Raw genomic sequence first — 14,639 nt, forward strand, 5'->3', positions numbered from 1 at the left:
AGAAGAAAGGAGCTAGAGAAAGGAAGGATATACATAGCAAAAATTAGAAAACCTCCAAACCCTATGTTGCATTTAATAAAGCTATATTTAATAAAACATCTACTTAAGCACAGTTGTCTTTCTCAGTATCTCATTCGTACGAGTCAAGATTTTAAGTTATATTTCTTAATTACACTGATCATTTTATATTTAACTCCCAAAGTCTACAAAAGTTTTTACTAAAATTAATGTTTTTCCTCTAAGGGGCACATAGAAGCATTACCGATTCTACCTCCAGACTTACAGCTGAAAATTTCTCACCTCTTCTGATTCAAGAAGAAATTCAGTAAATTGACAACCCACCACAGTGAGCTGCTTAGCCTTGGCATAGTCCAGATCCAGGTTGGCATAGAGTTTACTGCTAGGCTTGTAAAAATACAGCAATCTCCTTACAAACCTATGGAAAGTAAAAAAGACTTTGCTATTAATCAGTATGACAAGGACAGTCTCACAGTACAAAACGATGCTGGTAGAAAAAATGTTATCATTAAATTAGCTTAATGGCAATAAATTTTCAGAAGTTATTAAATCTCTATGCTCTTAAAAGCCATAGCTTCCTTCTCATTCTCATGCTTATGATTTATCCTGTGTTGAGTTTCATCTAGGCTTACAAAGTGCTAAAAAGAATCTGTGACATGAGTTTTCTTCAGCTGTAATAGTAAACGCTACCATGAAAAATACATTTTTGTGGTCTGCCAGGAGAAGTCTCTATTTATTCAGAAACGGTATTTTTGTTCACCTCACTTAAACATTTCTGAAGCATAACACAGTGACTGCAAGCGCAGACTCTCACTCAGACTTTTTGAAACCTTGGTGAGCAATACAGCTTGAGTTTTGCATTGCAGGAATAAGTCTTCAGCAAAGAACTTCCCCTCACCAATTTTTCATCAAAAACATAAACACACATTTGTGCTTTAAAATAACACAGGATGTTCTCTCTGAAGGTAGGTATGTCAAGCATTAAGAAAACAAAGCACTGTACCTTTAGTTAAAAAAGTGAGAGCAAGCCACTATCCCCAACTCCAAACACGGGACCGATTATAAAGGAAATCTGAGGGTTTCTTTAAATTTTGGCAAATTAAATGTATTTTATTCTCTGTTATTAATATATGTAAACAGATTTACTGCTAACACACACATTTCTATGTCTCTCTATATGTGTATGCTTAAGCGTCTGTATATACATGTATATGTGTATACACACATTGCATTAACTGTATCTCTATGAAGTGAAGGAATCTGTATAAAAAAAAAATACCTGGAGTTTCACTTTAACAGCCGTAAGAGCATCACAAGAACACTAACAGTAAAAAAATATCAACTTATGGAAGGATAAATAAATTCACTTTCCACTTCAAAATTGAAGTGGCTGGAAATTTTTTATGATCAGCAGTGAAACTAGAGAGATTTGGGACTTCATTGGTTATAATCAAACAAGATCAACAGTATTTTAAAGCCATTAAAGCATCCAAACTAAAATCCTGCAGAAAGGATCAACAAACTGTAGAAATTTTACACTAACTCAATCCTAGACTATCCCAATTTATTTGGAATTATTTGAATTTATTTAAGCACTGAACAATGCTGGAGAGCAGCACAAACCCAGGGAACAGGAACGTTATTCCAGGTAGGTAAGTAGAGGAGAGCTGGGACTGCAGACATGGTTTTAGAGAAATGATGTTATAAATCACCAGATTTGGAACATAATCCTTTACCACAAAGTACAGATTGGCAATTAATGTTTAAGGAAGAAAAAAAAAAATGAAAAAATACAAATGCAAAATTAAGTTATGGCTATGATTACAACAGGACTACCACTTATGCTGGGAAAACTATATAAAAGTAGCCTCATTACTTTTTAGTGAAAATTTAAAATGGAGCAACATGAGCCTTTCAGCATATGTTTTAGCTTTAGGTTTTTCCTCAAATTCATGTAAAAGTAGCTTACCATGAGTAGAAATACAGAACTACTCTTCAAAATAATTTAATCAAATCAATTTCTGAAATGCACATTGAAAGGGACATCCAAGAACTAATTAGTAACGCTATTACCACACATTCACAGAAGTAATGACAATATGTGAAAGGAACCAGAGCTGTACTGGGTTTTTTTGTTTGTTTGTTTGGGTTTTTTGTTGTTTTGCCTTTTTTTTTTCCTCAAATCACACATGCTTCCCTTGCCATTAATAGCAGCTAGAAATAACTTCCTCCTGTTTTTTGTTGAAAGTTTTAACTATATAACTGTACAACTGTAGACCTATTCTGTCAAAATTTTTCAAGTGATGACATTAAACACAATGTATGAAATAAATATCAAAGAGGTAATACTTTAAAGTTTAAAATGAAATAAGGTATTTGCAAAGTTGATTCTTTTTAAGGGAATTAATATATTAAGTATCTGTGCATAGAAAAGAAGCCACTAGGGCTTAAAGACCTGTTTATTTAAAGCAAATATTGCAACCTAATTATCTAAATTTTCATTTTTGTTGCTTATCTGTAGATGACGTTTTAGAAATGTGACATATCCAAGGAATAGTTTATTGCAATATTAAAACCCATTTTTTCCATATTTCTTTCTTCAAATGAAGTCTACATAATTTTTTACATACCTGTGCAACTGTTCATCTTTATAGTTCCTTAGATTTACATTTGGCCACTAGAAAAACAGCAAATATAGCATTATATGAAACTTGTACATCAGTCCTTGATCAGTCACTAAAATTTACTCATTTCTATTATACTTATATTTACCTAGTAATTAGAAGTTTAAGTTTTATTGCATCTAAACCTATAAAAACATTCTTATTTTATTGAAAAGCTTACACTTCTCTCGAAAAAAAATTGAGCAGTTCTTGGATCAAGGAAGGGGAATTTGGTTGCATGTTATACATATACAAGTCCACAGTTCTAATGAAAACAGCAAACTATGAAAAGCTAATGAAAAATAAACAATTCTGCTCAGTTTCTTCTCTGCAAGTAACAAAAAACCCCGATATGCATATTAGGGAAGTAATTTTTGTTATTGTTTTCACTATTAATCAGGTTTGTTTTAAAAATAATCATTCTGTTATAGCTCAGTTAAATGCTGGTTATTAAAATGGTACTTGAACTGCTTTGTTGATACTCAGGTGTTTAAGGATCACACGAAGTCATAATAATCTCTTCTGGACCTACCCTTTCTTCCTATTAAATTTTCCTGGTTTTATAGCCATCTGTTGTCTCTATGGTTTCAGATTTATTTTTGCTGCTACTAGTAAGTATTTTCTTGGAAGGGATGGAAAAAAGTGCATAAAACATTCTTCTTTCCTACCTAAGCGATACAGTTCTATTTTTCCAATTGGTATACTAGTATTAAGACATACACTGCACTAGTTAAAGATTAGTCAACGACAAAGTTGCAATCCCTCCATCCAGACCAATGCTACTTTAGCAGCTTAGACAGCGAGCTGAGCAAGCGAAAAAGGCAGTACAGGACCTCATGAGATGCAAGTAGTGAGGTGGTTAGAAAGGTGATGCTCCCCAGCGGTTAAGGCTGCGAGAGAGCCATAAGGGAGCTGAGTAGCCCTCTGAGATAGCAAAGTCCAAACACTGGAATTGAGCAGTTTAACAGGAATGGAAGTGGTTAGAATAAATGAGAAAAATGTACAAACTTCTCATTCTGAAAGACAGAAGTCCCTGATTTTGAGACATTAGTAACTGTTTGACAGGACATTAGAAAATATACTGCTGGGGAGGTCTGAGATAGCAGGGAAACTGATAGTTTGACCTAAACTTCAGGTAAACTCCACCACCTTAGTGGTCAACTACATGAAACTTCCATTGTCAAAGCACTACACAGACTAATTAACGGTGAGATTCTGAAAAACAGTTTATTGGTAATATCTCTAATACCGAATCAAAGGAAAAAATATCTATGATTAATAATCAAATATATGTAGCAATCCAGCAAATCTAGTAATTGCAGTAAAAACCTTGTAAAAAGTGAAATTTAATGGAGCAAAGCTACTGTAAGATATATTCAGGTCTTTATGCCGAACAGATTCTTGCTCTCTCAAGTTTATCAGTCCCTGAAAAAATGCAGAAATATTTAGTTTGCTTTTTTTTATTTTTAATATAATCTTGATTCTGCTTGATTATCCTTTTTTGTACTTCCACCATCTTTGTAACAACACAACAGAGAAGACAAAAAATGTTACTTGGGGGTAACAAGGAAAGGATGGCCTTGATGCACAGAATGACAGGAGCTCTTCTAGTTCAAAGATTACACCGAGTACTCAAACTTTTCTCAACGTTTTCTGCTTAAAAAATGAGGCAGTCTCTTAAAAGCTGTGCATTAAAAATATTTAAGACATTACCCCTCCCTGTCAGGGCTATTTCTGTTATTTTGTATAAATAAATTAATTTTATAATGAATTTGATGCTAAAGGAGTATTTGTATTAGTTCAAAATATACAATGAGATTGCATACTACTGAAGCCTTTGTACGTGGCTCAGTCTAAGCATCTGAAGTTTGATCTATAACCCACCTCCAGCCTCAACTTTCAGCTCATGTTATATAAAAAAAAATCTGCTATGAAACTGAATGCAGTATCCCTATGTAGTTTGGACTGGAGTCTAAAGTATTAGCAGTTTTAAAGTCATTACATCTAATTTCGTAAAGTCTCCTTATATACAAATAAAGTTACATAAAATTTAATACATGCTTGTTAAGAAATTTGCGAATTTAACTGTAGTGTACTTTTGCATAAAGTTTAAGGACTCTATACAAAGACACTATATCAGCACCGATTAAATCCATGAGATCCTAATTTTCTGAAATAAAACAGATTGTGGGATGTACTGTGGAATTAATATTCGAAAGTCAAACTTCACATGTGAAATAGACCGTCTTCCATAAAAATAATATCATACCCTTTTTAAACTCACCTTCAGTATGGTCCCTATTAGATTCCAATTCCAGTCAAGGTTCTCCTTATGATTGAGAACTTGGCTGTCTCGAAGATTCATTACAAGTGCTTCTTCTGTATCCTGGAATACAGACACGAAAAACTACAGTACGTTTCCTGGCACCATTTTCTTTCAGTCTTGTCACAAGATATACTTACTGTTCGTGTAACAAACATTAAAAGGGCTATGCTCCACAGAAATTTGCATTTGAAAGTAAATTGCATGGTTACAGTACTGCACTAAGAATGTACTAGTAAGAGACCACAGTTGGTCCTAAAAAGCATTAAAAATTATTGTAATTTGACTACTCAATTTCTAGAAATGCAATATAGTATCCACAAGTACCTACAAGATAAACTGATGAAAAAATACTACAAAGAAATAACAAATTACTCTGAATTAGATGACAGAGTGAAACTTGGGGGGAGGATCTAAGTCTCCAAAATACAAAGTCAAATTCAGTTTTGAAACTTCAGTAATGGTAATACCTTTAAAATAAAGATGTCTTTCTGCACACGGTACTGATCCCTTTTTTGGTGGGTTGAGATCGCTTTCTGAATAATATGATCTAAATGAAGGCTGTAAGGTTTAGGTCCTCTTTTCTTCATCTCGTGAAAACGTTTTAAGCAGTTGAGTGCAGCACTTGCTCGACTAATAGAAAAAAAAAAAAATAACCAGGATTTGGCAACTTTTACCCAACTAAAGAGTGCCACTGCTGTATCTTGGGTAAACAAACATAGCTCAAAAAAGAACTGACCAACAATTCCAAAGCAAATAAAAAGAAAATAATTTTCTTGATACAAGGCTTCACATATCCACGGGCCTCAGCCTTGTACTGAAATTATACAGCAAATTATCTTTCAGAATTTCTAGTACTGAAGAACGAATCTTATTGATACCTTTCACTCAAGTGTAGGGGGAAAAGGAGATATAAATATTTTTGCTTTTAAATGCAACTTAGAATTCTTACAGTCTTTTCTCTTTCATGATGTCAAAAGATGCTGCCATATTCATTAGCGTGGGTAAGCAGTGCAGGTGATGGCTGTGAGAATGCGGAAGAATTGTGTTTGCCTAAAAAAAACAACCCAAAAAACAAATTAGAATAAGTTATTACAATATTTCCAGTCATCTCTTTAGGACCAACATTTGATGAACCTACCATTTTTCACAAGACTCTCACAAACGCATGACAACAAGACTACCTTTTGATGACAGCAAGTTGGGCCAGAGTGTCGACCTGGCTCTGCAGAGGGATCTGGACAGGCTGGATCAATGGGCCGATGCCAGTGGCGTGAGGTTCCACAAGGCCAAGTGCCAGGTCCTGCACCTGGGTCACAACCACTCCATGCAGCACTAAAGGTCTGGGAAAGAGTGGCTGGAAAGCTGCCTGGCAGAAAAGGACCTGGGGGTGTGGTCAACAGCCAGCTGAATATGAGCCAGCAGCGTGCCCAGGTGGCCAAGAAGGCCAACAGCATCCTGGCCTGTATCAGGAATAGTGTGGCCAGCAGGACTAGGGAAGTGATCATCCCCCTGTACTCAGCACTGGTGAGGCCACACGTTGAGTACTGTGTTCAGTTTTGGGCCCCTCACTACAAAAAGACATTGAGGTGCTGGAGTGTGTCCAGAGAAGGGCAACAAAGCTGGTGAGGGGTCTGGAGAACAAGTTTTATGAGGGAACCGGGGTTGTTCAGCCTGGAAAAAAGGAGGCTGAGGGGAGACCTTATCACTCTCTACTCAAAAGAGGTTGTAGGGAGGTGGGGGTTTGTCTCTTTCCCAAGTAACAAGCGATAGAGCAAGAGGAAATGGCCTCAAGTTACACCAGGGGAGGTTTATATTGGATATTAAGAAAAATTTCTTCACAGAAAGGGTTGTCAAGCACTGGACCAGCCTGCCCAGGGTAGTGGTGGAGTCACCGTCCCTGGAGGTATTTAGAAGACTGGTAGACATGGTGCTTAGGGACATAGTTTAGTACTGGTTTTGGCAGTTAAGAGTTATGGTTGGACTCAATGTCCTTAAAGGTCTTTTCCAATCTAAATGATTCTATGATTCTACAATGTCAGAGCATAATTACACATACCATTTTGAATATTTGATCTAGCTAATGAATCTGAAACACAATTGGAAGTAACAAGACTAGAAGGCTCTGAAGTCTAAAGTAATCTGTATTGTTTGCATTGGTGGCTTTTTGGTAGCATGCAAAAACATGCAACGCATCAGATATCCTTATATCATGTATAGAAGTACTAAAAAAAAAAATCTAAAATCAGAATTACCATTTAAGTTGATGATTTTTATTAAAGAAATTCTGCAAAAAAGTATCTGATTAATTAACATAACTTCCCAAGTTCCTAGACATTTAACTGCTTTTATTTTGGGACACATAGGTAGTTCTGCAAATACCTTTGGAAACTAAAGAAGAACAAAAATACAGAAATTACTTCAATCTCTTAAAACTAAATAAAAGTACAAATATATGTTCAGTATTCTGATAAACAGTCATCTCTGACTAACTAGTCATCTCTTCAGAAAACAAAAAATACCTATGATTTGCAGCTTATTCAAATGTCAGTAACAGTCACTCTCATTCAAAAGTATTTCAGAAACCAGAAAAACAGCGTATGTTATTACAGATACCTCTTTTAAACTACATGGCTGACTGACTACGCAAGACATTCCATTATTATTTAAAGAAAAATCACTGAAGAGGCTAAAAAACAGATTTGTTGTGCTTGTGACCCATGCTGATGAGCTGAGATTTTGTAAATCATTGTAGTAATAAGCAACCTTGTATGTGAAGATTGTAATCTTGCTTTTCAGAGCATTTAGCATTACTCATGTGAGTCGATAGTCTGAAGATGTAGAGTACATGACAACTCATATTCAAATTTTTGTAAGACAATATTGTATTTCACTACCTTACCATCTCTTTCTTATAAACTAGTTTACTTGGAAAAATTATTAATAAAAACAAGAAAACTAATCAAGAAGTGCTCTGCTGCATACTCTGTTCTTGTCATCAAGAGAGGATGTGAAAAATTAAATAATTGTTTTGCAAGAAATGTAAATCACTTCACATATGACTAACAGCTCCTTGGGAGGCTGAAAGGTAGCACTGGAGTGTATATGAAAACAATAATATCATCTCTGTACCAAAACAGTTTAGGTTAAGAGAAAGAACCTACTGTAAAAGATACGTTAGGTAGAGAGACATGGAACAAAGCAAGGTCCCTTCAGTTTCTCTGTAGCAGGGGCTACCCACAACAGTGCTGAAAGACCACTCCACCAAGCTGGAGTTGCCTGAATGAATAATACCAAGGGCTGCAGCAACATCAAGATGAACATGAAAAAAGTTTCATCTGCCTAGCCTGAGAGGCAGAAAGCTAAAAACATTGTCAGAGGGCTACCTAATTCCAAGAAAAGCAAAAATCAGTAATCGTCCTTTCCTAAACACAGTAACCGATGGGTGAGTTTGCAGGACTCCAGCTTAAAAATACAACAGGCCACCAATGCATGAAAGTGTATTCATAAGAGTTTGAGAGCTAAGGGTTATCCTTGGAGCAGAAACCCTAGTACTTTCAGTACTTTCCAAACAGCCTTCTTATTGATTCATACTGGTTTTAATACATGAAGTGCCAAAAAGATGTAATGTACATTAACCCATTATTCTGAAGAAAAGTCGATGTTCCAAGTTCATAAACAAACTCAAGGCTATAGTAGGAAATATCTATATACAACTACTTACTAATACTACTTATTCTCAGCAAAAACTTTTACTTACCATGTGCAAAAGTTCTCCTAAAAGGATAGTTGCTCTAACAGATACATGGTCATCACTACTTGTGATCACTTCAACCAGACCCTTTAAAAAGTTAAAAAATTATTACAACATTTAATGTAACAAAACCCCACTTATTTTAATGTTTGTAGAAAAAAGGTAGCAAGCATCTATTCAAACAAAGTCATTAGTTACCTCTAGAAGTCCATTGGTAATAAAAGCTGAAAGCACTAAAGCCAAGTAATTATCCATGAGATCAGGCCTACAGAGCAAAAAAGTAACAAGAGAGTTTAGAAAGTTCATTTTTTATTGTGTCTGCAATACAACAACAAATATTTTGTCAATAGCATCACAAAACAAAAACAAGGGTTTAGACTAAGTTCATTAAATGCTCACCTTGACCTGGCTCGATGGGGTAATATAGTTTTAGCTTCAGCAGCTACAAAGCCATCAGAAAGTCTCCAGCAATCCTGAAACCTGCTTGGATCTAGAACAAGAAAATATGGACACTGGTAACTATAACGTTGGATTTCATAGTGTTATTTTAATGGTTGTCAGTAGGTAAATAATATTTCTTGCCAACAAATGTTATTTCAGTTTTCAAATTACAGAAAACTGTCAGGAGGGACCTCTAAGAAGCCACCTAATCCACACTCATGAATAAAGCAAGGGTAATTTCAAAGCTAGGACAAAGATTGTATCTAAGTATCAACCAAAATAATGACATTTCCAATTCATAAACACAGTGTTTAACAGAAAATATCATAATACCTAAAATCTAAAAATGTACATCCATATGTCGCATAGTGGCAAGTTTGCAACAAAGAATAATTTATTTACTTATACATGCGGAACAAGGATTAAACTTTTATAATCAACTGCATGACAAAACATTTATAACCAGGGTTCAGAGAAGAGAATTACTGAAACATTAAAGGCTGAAACTTGCTCCTTTTGGGCTCATACACTTGCACTGTGAGACAAAGCAGAGGATACTCTTGGGTTTACAGATGAGCGATACTAAAAATAAAAGATTATCTCCACTAAATATAAAGACGTGAAAAAGCATACACTTGCCCTAGGAAAAGTAAAAGTCCTTTCAGCGGAGATAGCTAGCAGACACACAACACATATAAGACTGTTTCGTATTTTCTGTAATATTCACTAGCCCTTCTACATTACTAATGCTTCTAATGCTTCGAAGAAGTCTAATTTGTAGTAGTGTTTACACAGTCTTTTGTGTAAATGCTCCATTATGCTCTACTGCTGATTTTTTGTCAAACTTACAATACTTAACAAAGAATTTTAAACAGGACTTCAGAGCACCCAATGATTTCAGTAATGAGACAATTAATATTGATGGAATTTACAATATAGAGGAGACAGTGAAGGGTTCAAATTGTAGAAGAGCTTAATAGACAGAATTCTTATGTGAACTTATGTGATACTTACCTACACTAAGAAGTGCCTCAATAAATTCTTCTGCAATAACAGGGAGAGGAAGACGAAATATATCGTAGAGAACTTCAAGCAGACCTCGCTACAAAAAAAAAAAAAAAAAGAGCACAACAGGAATTTTAAACATACAAAAATTATTTCTTGTTCACTATTAATATTGAAGTTGAGACTCCTGTAGAGTGCTAAAATTGGTGTATTTGTTTCAGTGTCTCTTTTTTTGATAACGTGCTTATTTGCATAAACTGAAATAATTGGTAGAAGAGAAGGGAAGGGGCTTGTTCAATTTTGAAGGGTACCCCACTGTCACTATGAGTTCTACAGAAGCTCAGGCTACTTAGATTACAGACTTTTAGAATAGTTACTGCTGCCACCATCAACTTCTTGCTTTAATAGATAATTGGGAAGAAACATTTTTATTTATCTCTGATTCAACTCTGATTATTAGGCTTTAAACTTTTAACTGCAGCTTACTGTGAACTTGCTTTGACTTGTGACCAGAGTAAAAGTGAATTTATATAGTTTTCTCTCCTCCATTCCCTTGCGCTTGGGGGTCAAATAAACTCAAGGGTAGTGGTCTCATAACCGGAGTCTGTATTCAAACATTAAATCGTTAAAATGTGAAGAATATGTTAATTAAAACATCCAATATTATTCCTACATCAGTACTAAATATTTACCACCTACCCGGATTTCCATATTTGGTATACAAAGTACCCCAATAAGAGACTGAATCCCAGAATTCCCAGGTTTGCACAGGCTGATAATACCTAGAACACATTAAATACATAATAATATTCCCTCATGAAGCAAAAAAAGCATTAAACACATTGTTAAATTTGATTTCCAGTTTGAGTACAAGCACAGATGACAAAAGTTAATCATTAACATTTTCACTTTTTCTACATCTTTTATGACATTTTATAGCGTCATCTAATTTCCAATCAATAAATATTTAACAAAATTTTCTAATGACAAACTTTGTTTCTGATTAAAAACTATTGCTACTTTTGCCCTTTCTACTATGAAAAGTATTTTCAAATTATCTGCAAAAACATTTACATGGAAGAACTGTCAGAAAGAAAAGACAAAATTCTCAATAAAGAATGAATCTTAGACCTAAGAGATCTGCATTGTCTTAGCAGAACTGCGAGAAGTTTCTCCATCACATCTGTATCTTAACCTAACAAATTATTCAGTTCCTTTTACTATCAGCTGAATTCTAAACAGCAAGTTTAAACATAGTTGGAATAACATTCTCTGCGCACTCTTTTAAACCACCTTTTTCCAAACGACCAATGCTCAATCTCCAGAAGTTTCAACATAGATTTAACTTTGTGTAAAAGCTTCTCTTACAATTTGGTCCTTTTACACTGTAGTTTTAGTCAATTGGTTTAATATTTCATTATTAATAGGGAAAACCTTCAAATTGTTTCTAAATGTTACTGAATGCCACCTAAAGCTTACACAGATTTTCAGCCTCAATTTAATACAGTCTCTTCATTAAAACTGTGGCTGCAAAGACAGTAACCTTACTCATGCTCTTGTCCACTTCTCTTCATACTTCACAGAATAAATTTAAACTAACAGAAACACGCTATCCAGAAAAAAACCAAAACATTTCTCCAAAATGCAACTTTAAATGAACAAAAATCCAGGCTTGCACACCTTTTTGTCTTACGTATCATAAACAAACCCAAACCGTTATTCTTTAAAAATTACTAGCAGATGAAAAATATCCCCTACTCATCCATTTATTTTCACAAATACAAATCTAACTTTAATGATATGTACTTTGAAGAAAGTCCTCAATTTCAAAACTTCCATGTCACAAAAACTTATGACACATACGCGTGGCCCCAGATACACTAAGAGCATTTAAATATGTTGCACAGTGCACCTCAGAGACCTTTCCCAAGAGCATATAGTGACCACATCCCAATTGCATTGCAGGAATAGATCTGGGTGCACACAGTCATTGCTGCATGCCTCAATTTTATCTCTAAGGACATGATGGCACATGAGGATAAAGGACCTAGTAACCATCAGCTCTGAAGAATAACCCAGCCTACAAAATAAGGAGAGAAGAACAGTAGAACACAACACATAGTACAGACTGGCAAAAATCCGACCCAAAAAGCCCAAAAAATACCAAGAACACCCTCAAGCCTTGTTTAGCTATGTGTCCTTTGGGAAGACTGACAGTGTAAGGACATTTTTGTACTAAACACATTTAAGATGTTAGCCTCCGATATAACAAATAATATAAAAAAGGATGAACGTATGATGAAAAGGATGAAAACGCCATAGCAAGTAACATATTCCAAGACAATTGTTTCTTCAGTCACTTGAACTTTCATGCATATGCTATTAGTTCTAAATGACTGACTAAGAGAAGATGCAGCAACACTCCTATCAGGAACTGCTTCCTAGAAGTTTCAAAGTTGTCGCAAACTTCCCAAGCTTCCTCCCCAAACCAGTAAGAACACATAAGCAACTTTTGAAGGATACCCGGATATTAGATTTAGCTTAGTGATCATTTTCAGAACATTAAAAAGTAAAGCAAGTAGTCTTACAAAAAGAAAGGCCTTCTATACAGTCTGAATCTTTCCTAAATACAGCCTGTAAAAATCCTACTCAAAATTTTGGTAAATGTTTTAGTTTATTTGCAAGACCCTGTCTTGAATAAAAGAATGAGCAGTCCCTGAGGCAGTAGCTTCATGTTAGATATTGTAATATTGCAGAGAAAGGATTTAGAAAAATGCAAAAACCTGCTTTTTCAATTTAGAAATATCTTCTACATGAAGAATCCCAAACTATGTCCACCTGCAATTTCTCTTCAGCTATGGTACCTGGTAAAACCAAGTGCTAATGAAACTATCCTATTTCTTATTTACAGTGGGAGAACCATCTCTAAGGCAAATTCTTAAGTTATTTTCAACATCCTCTCACCCATCAAATGTCAGAAGTACCATCAAGGTACAACTTAAACAGTATTCTCTACGGGTGGGAAAAAAGCTGCATCTTGTCAGTAGAGTTAGTCAAAGAAAAGTATGTATGTCTTCTCCAGTTTTACAATATCAAAACACATCACAGTAACATTGTAGCTACTGTAGGTAGTAGGTAGATACTGTACGTATTGATAGAAATTAAGACACAAATAAGACAGATTCTACGTTTAAACAAACCACTCTTTTATACTAGGAAGTAAAATTCCCCTTCCAATCATCCAGCTTCAAACAAACAAGCAAACAAATCTTACCTGCCCATGATCGAAATGCCGCCACTATTCCCATTTTACTAGCTAGGAATCGTGCTTCTCTGTCCTCCCTGTCAGTAAAACAACAAATGTCACAAAACAGTTAATTACTATAAAACAGTGTTACTAACACAACAAATTAAAAAGTAGTTGACTGAGATTTTAGATGAGGGACAAAACCTGGAGTAAAAGAAATCTTTTACATATGCATATATGTGTGTGTATGTATTTATGCAACATGTATACACACACCAAAGATCAGAATTCTTAAGTATTGTTACTTTTCCTTTTTCAGGGAAGCTTACAGAGTAGGAAGATAACATCACAAAGTAAACACCTATATGTGGTCAGATGAATCACTCTGCGTCTCCACTGACAGTGAGCCTACAGCAGGGACAAAGATTTGAACTTTATTCAGTCACCCAGACTTAAGCAACTAATGCCATTTGATAATTAAAAAAACCTGAATAATTCAAGTTGGAAGCAATTTCAGGAGGTCTCTAGTCCAAAATCCTGCACAAAGAAGTTGTCAGCTATGAGACCAGACCAAGTTATACTCAAGGTTTTATCCAGTTGGGTCTTAGAAACTCTCAAGGATGAAGGCTGCAGTACCTCTCCAGCCAGCCTGTTCCAGCACTTGACTGGCCTCACAAGAAATTTGGCCCCAACCCTTATATCAAGTTGGAACCTCTCTTGTTTCAATTTCTCTCTGTTGCTTTTTGTCCTCCCACTGTTCACCACCATGCAGGGCCCTGGCTAAATCCTGATAAAATCTTCATAGGTATTAGAAAGACTGCTGTTTGGTGGAGGTTGTCCCCCTGCCTTCTCTTCTCCAGGCTAAACAGGTTCTTTTAAATCTGAAATGCTGAACAGTATTTTAGGAAGTTACATTCTAATCTACTGTATTCAAGTAGTTCAGTGTTAGGTCATTGCTTTTGTTTTCACTTTGGAAATAAAAATAGCTAAATTCCAATACTATGAACACAACTGGTACCACAAGTAGCAGCACTAACACTTACTTGAGTTGTCCTTCTGCTGTATCTGGATTATGCCTGTAGTGAAAATCTGTGTAAGGAGCTAAAATTCGCTAAACAAAAGAAAGACATATGTTACTTTCACATGAGATACAGTCAAACGGGTCTTGCCCTTTCCTCAGTCCCACTC

General features: G+C 35.3%; 1 protein-coding gene across 2 annotated transcripts in view; it reads right to left on the reverse strand.

Moving 5' to 3' along the window:
- The window catches only part of RICTOR (RPTOR independent companion of MTOR complex 2), a 43,117-nt gene extending 29,571 nt beyond the window's left edge, over nt 1-13,546 (reverse strand). For both annotated transcript variants that reach the window (XM_082497247.1, XM_082497246.1), the window contains exons 1-11: nt 13,479-13,546; nt 10,904-10,986; nt 10,214-10,301; nt 9,158-9,248; nt 8,957-9,023; nt 8,765-8,845; nt 5,957-6,057; nt 5,475-5,637; nt 4,966-5,067; nt 2,649-2,695; nt 301-436 (exon numbers count right to left, since the gene is read on the reverse strand). In XM_082497247.1, the coding sequence (XP_082353373.1) occupies nt 301-436; nt 2,649-2,695; nt 4,966-5,067; nt 5,475-5,637; nt 5,957-6,057; nt 8,765-8,845; nt 8,957-9,023; nt 9,158-9,248; nt 10,214-10,301; nt 10,904-10,986; nt 13,479-13,512 (993 nt within the window). In that variant the 5' untranslated portion in view covers nt 13,513-13,546. The remainder of the gene's footprint in view (nt 1-300; nt 437-2,648; nt 2,696-4,965; nt 5,068-5,474; nt 5,638-5,956; nt 6,058-8,764; nt 8,846-8,956; nt 9,024-9,157; nt 9,249-10,213; nt 10,302-10,903; nt 10,987-13,478) is intronic.
- Nucleotides 13,547-14,639: the final 1,093 nt, after the last annotated feature.

This window comes from Vanellus vanellus (assembly GCF_965231255.1).
Source record: "Vanellus vanellus genome assembly, chromosome: Z".
Lineage (NCBI taxonomy): Eukaryota > Metazoa > Chordata > Aves > Charadriiformes > Charadriidae > Vanellus > Vanellus vanellus.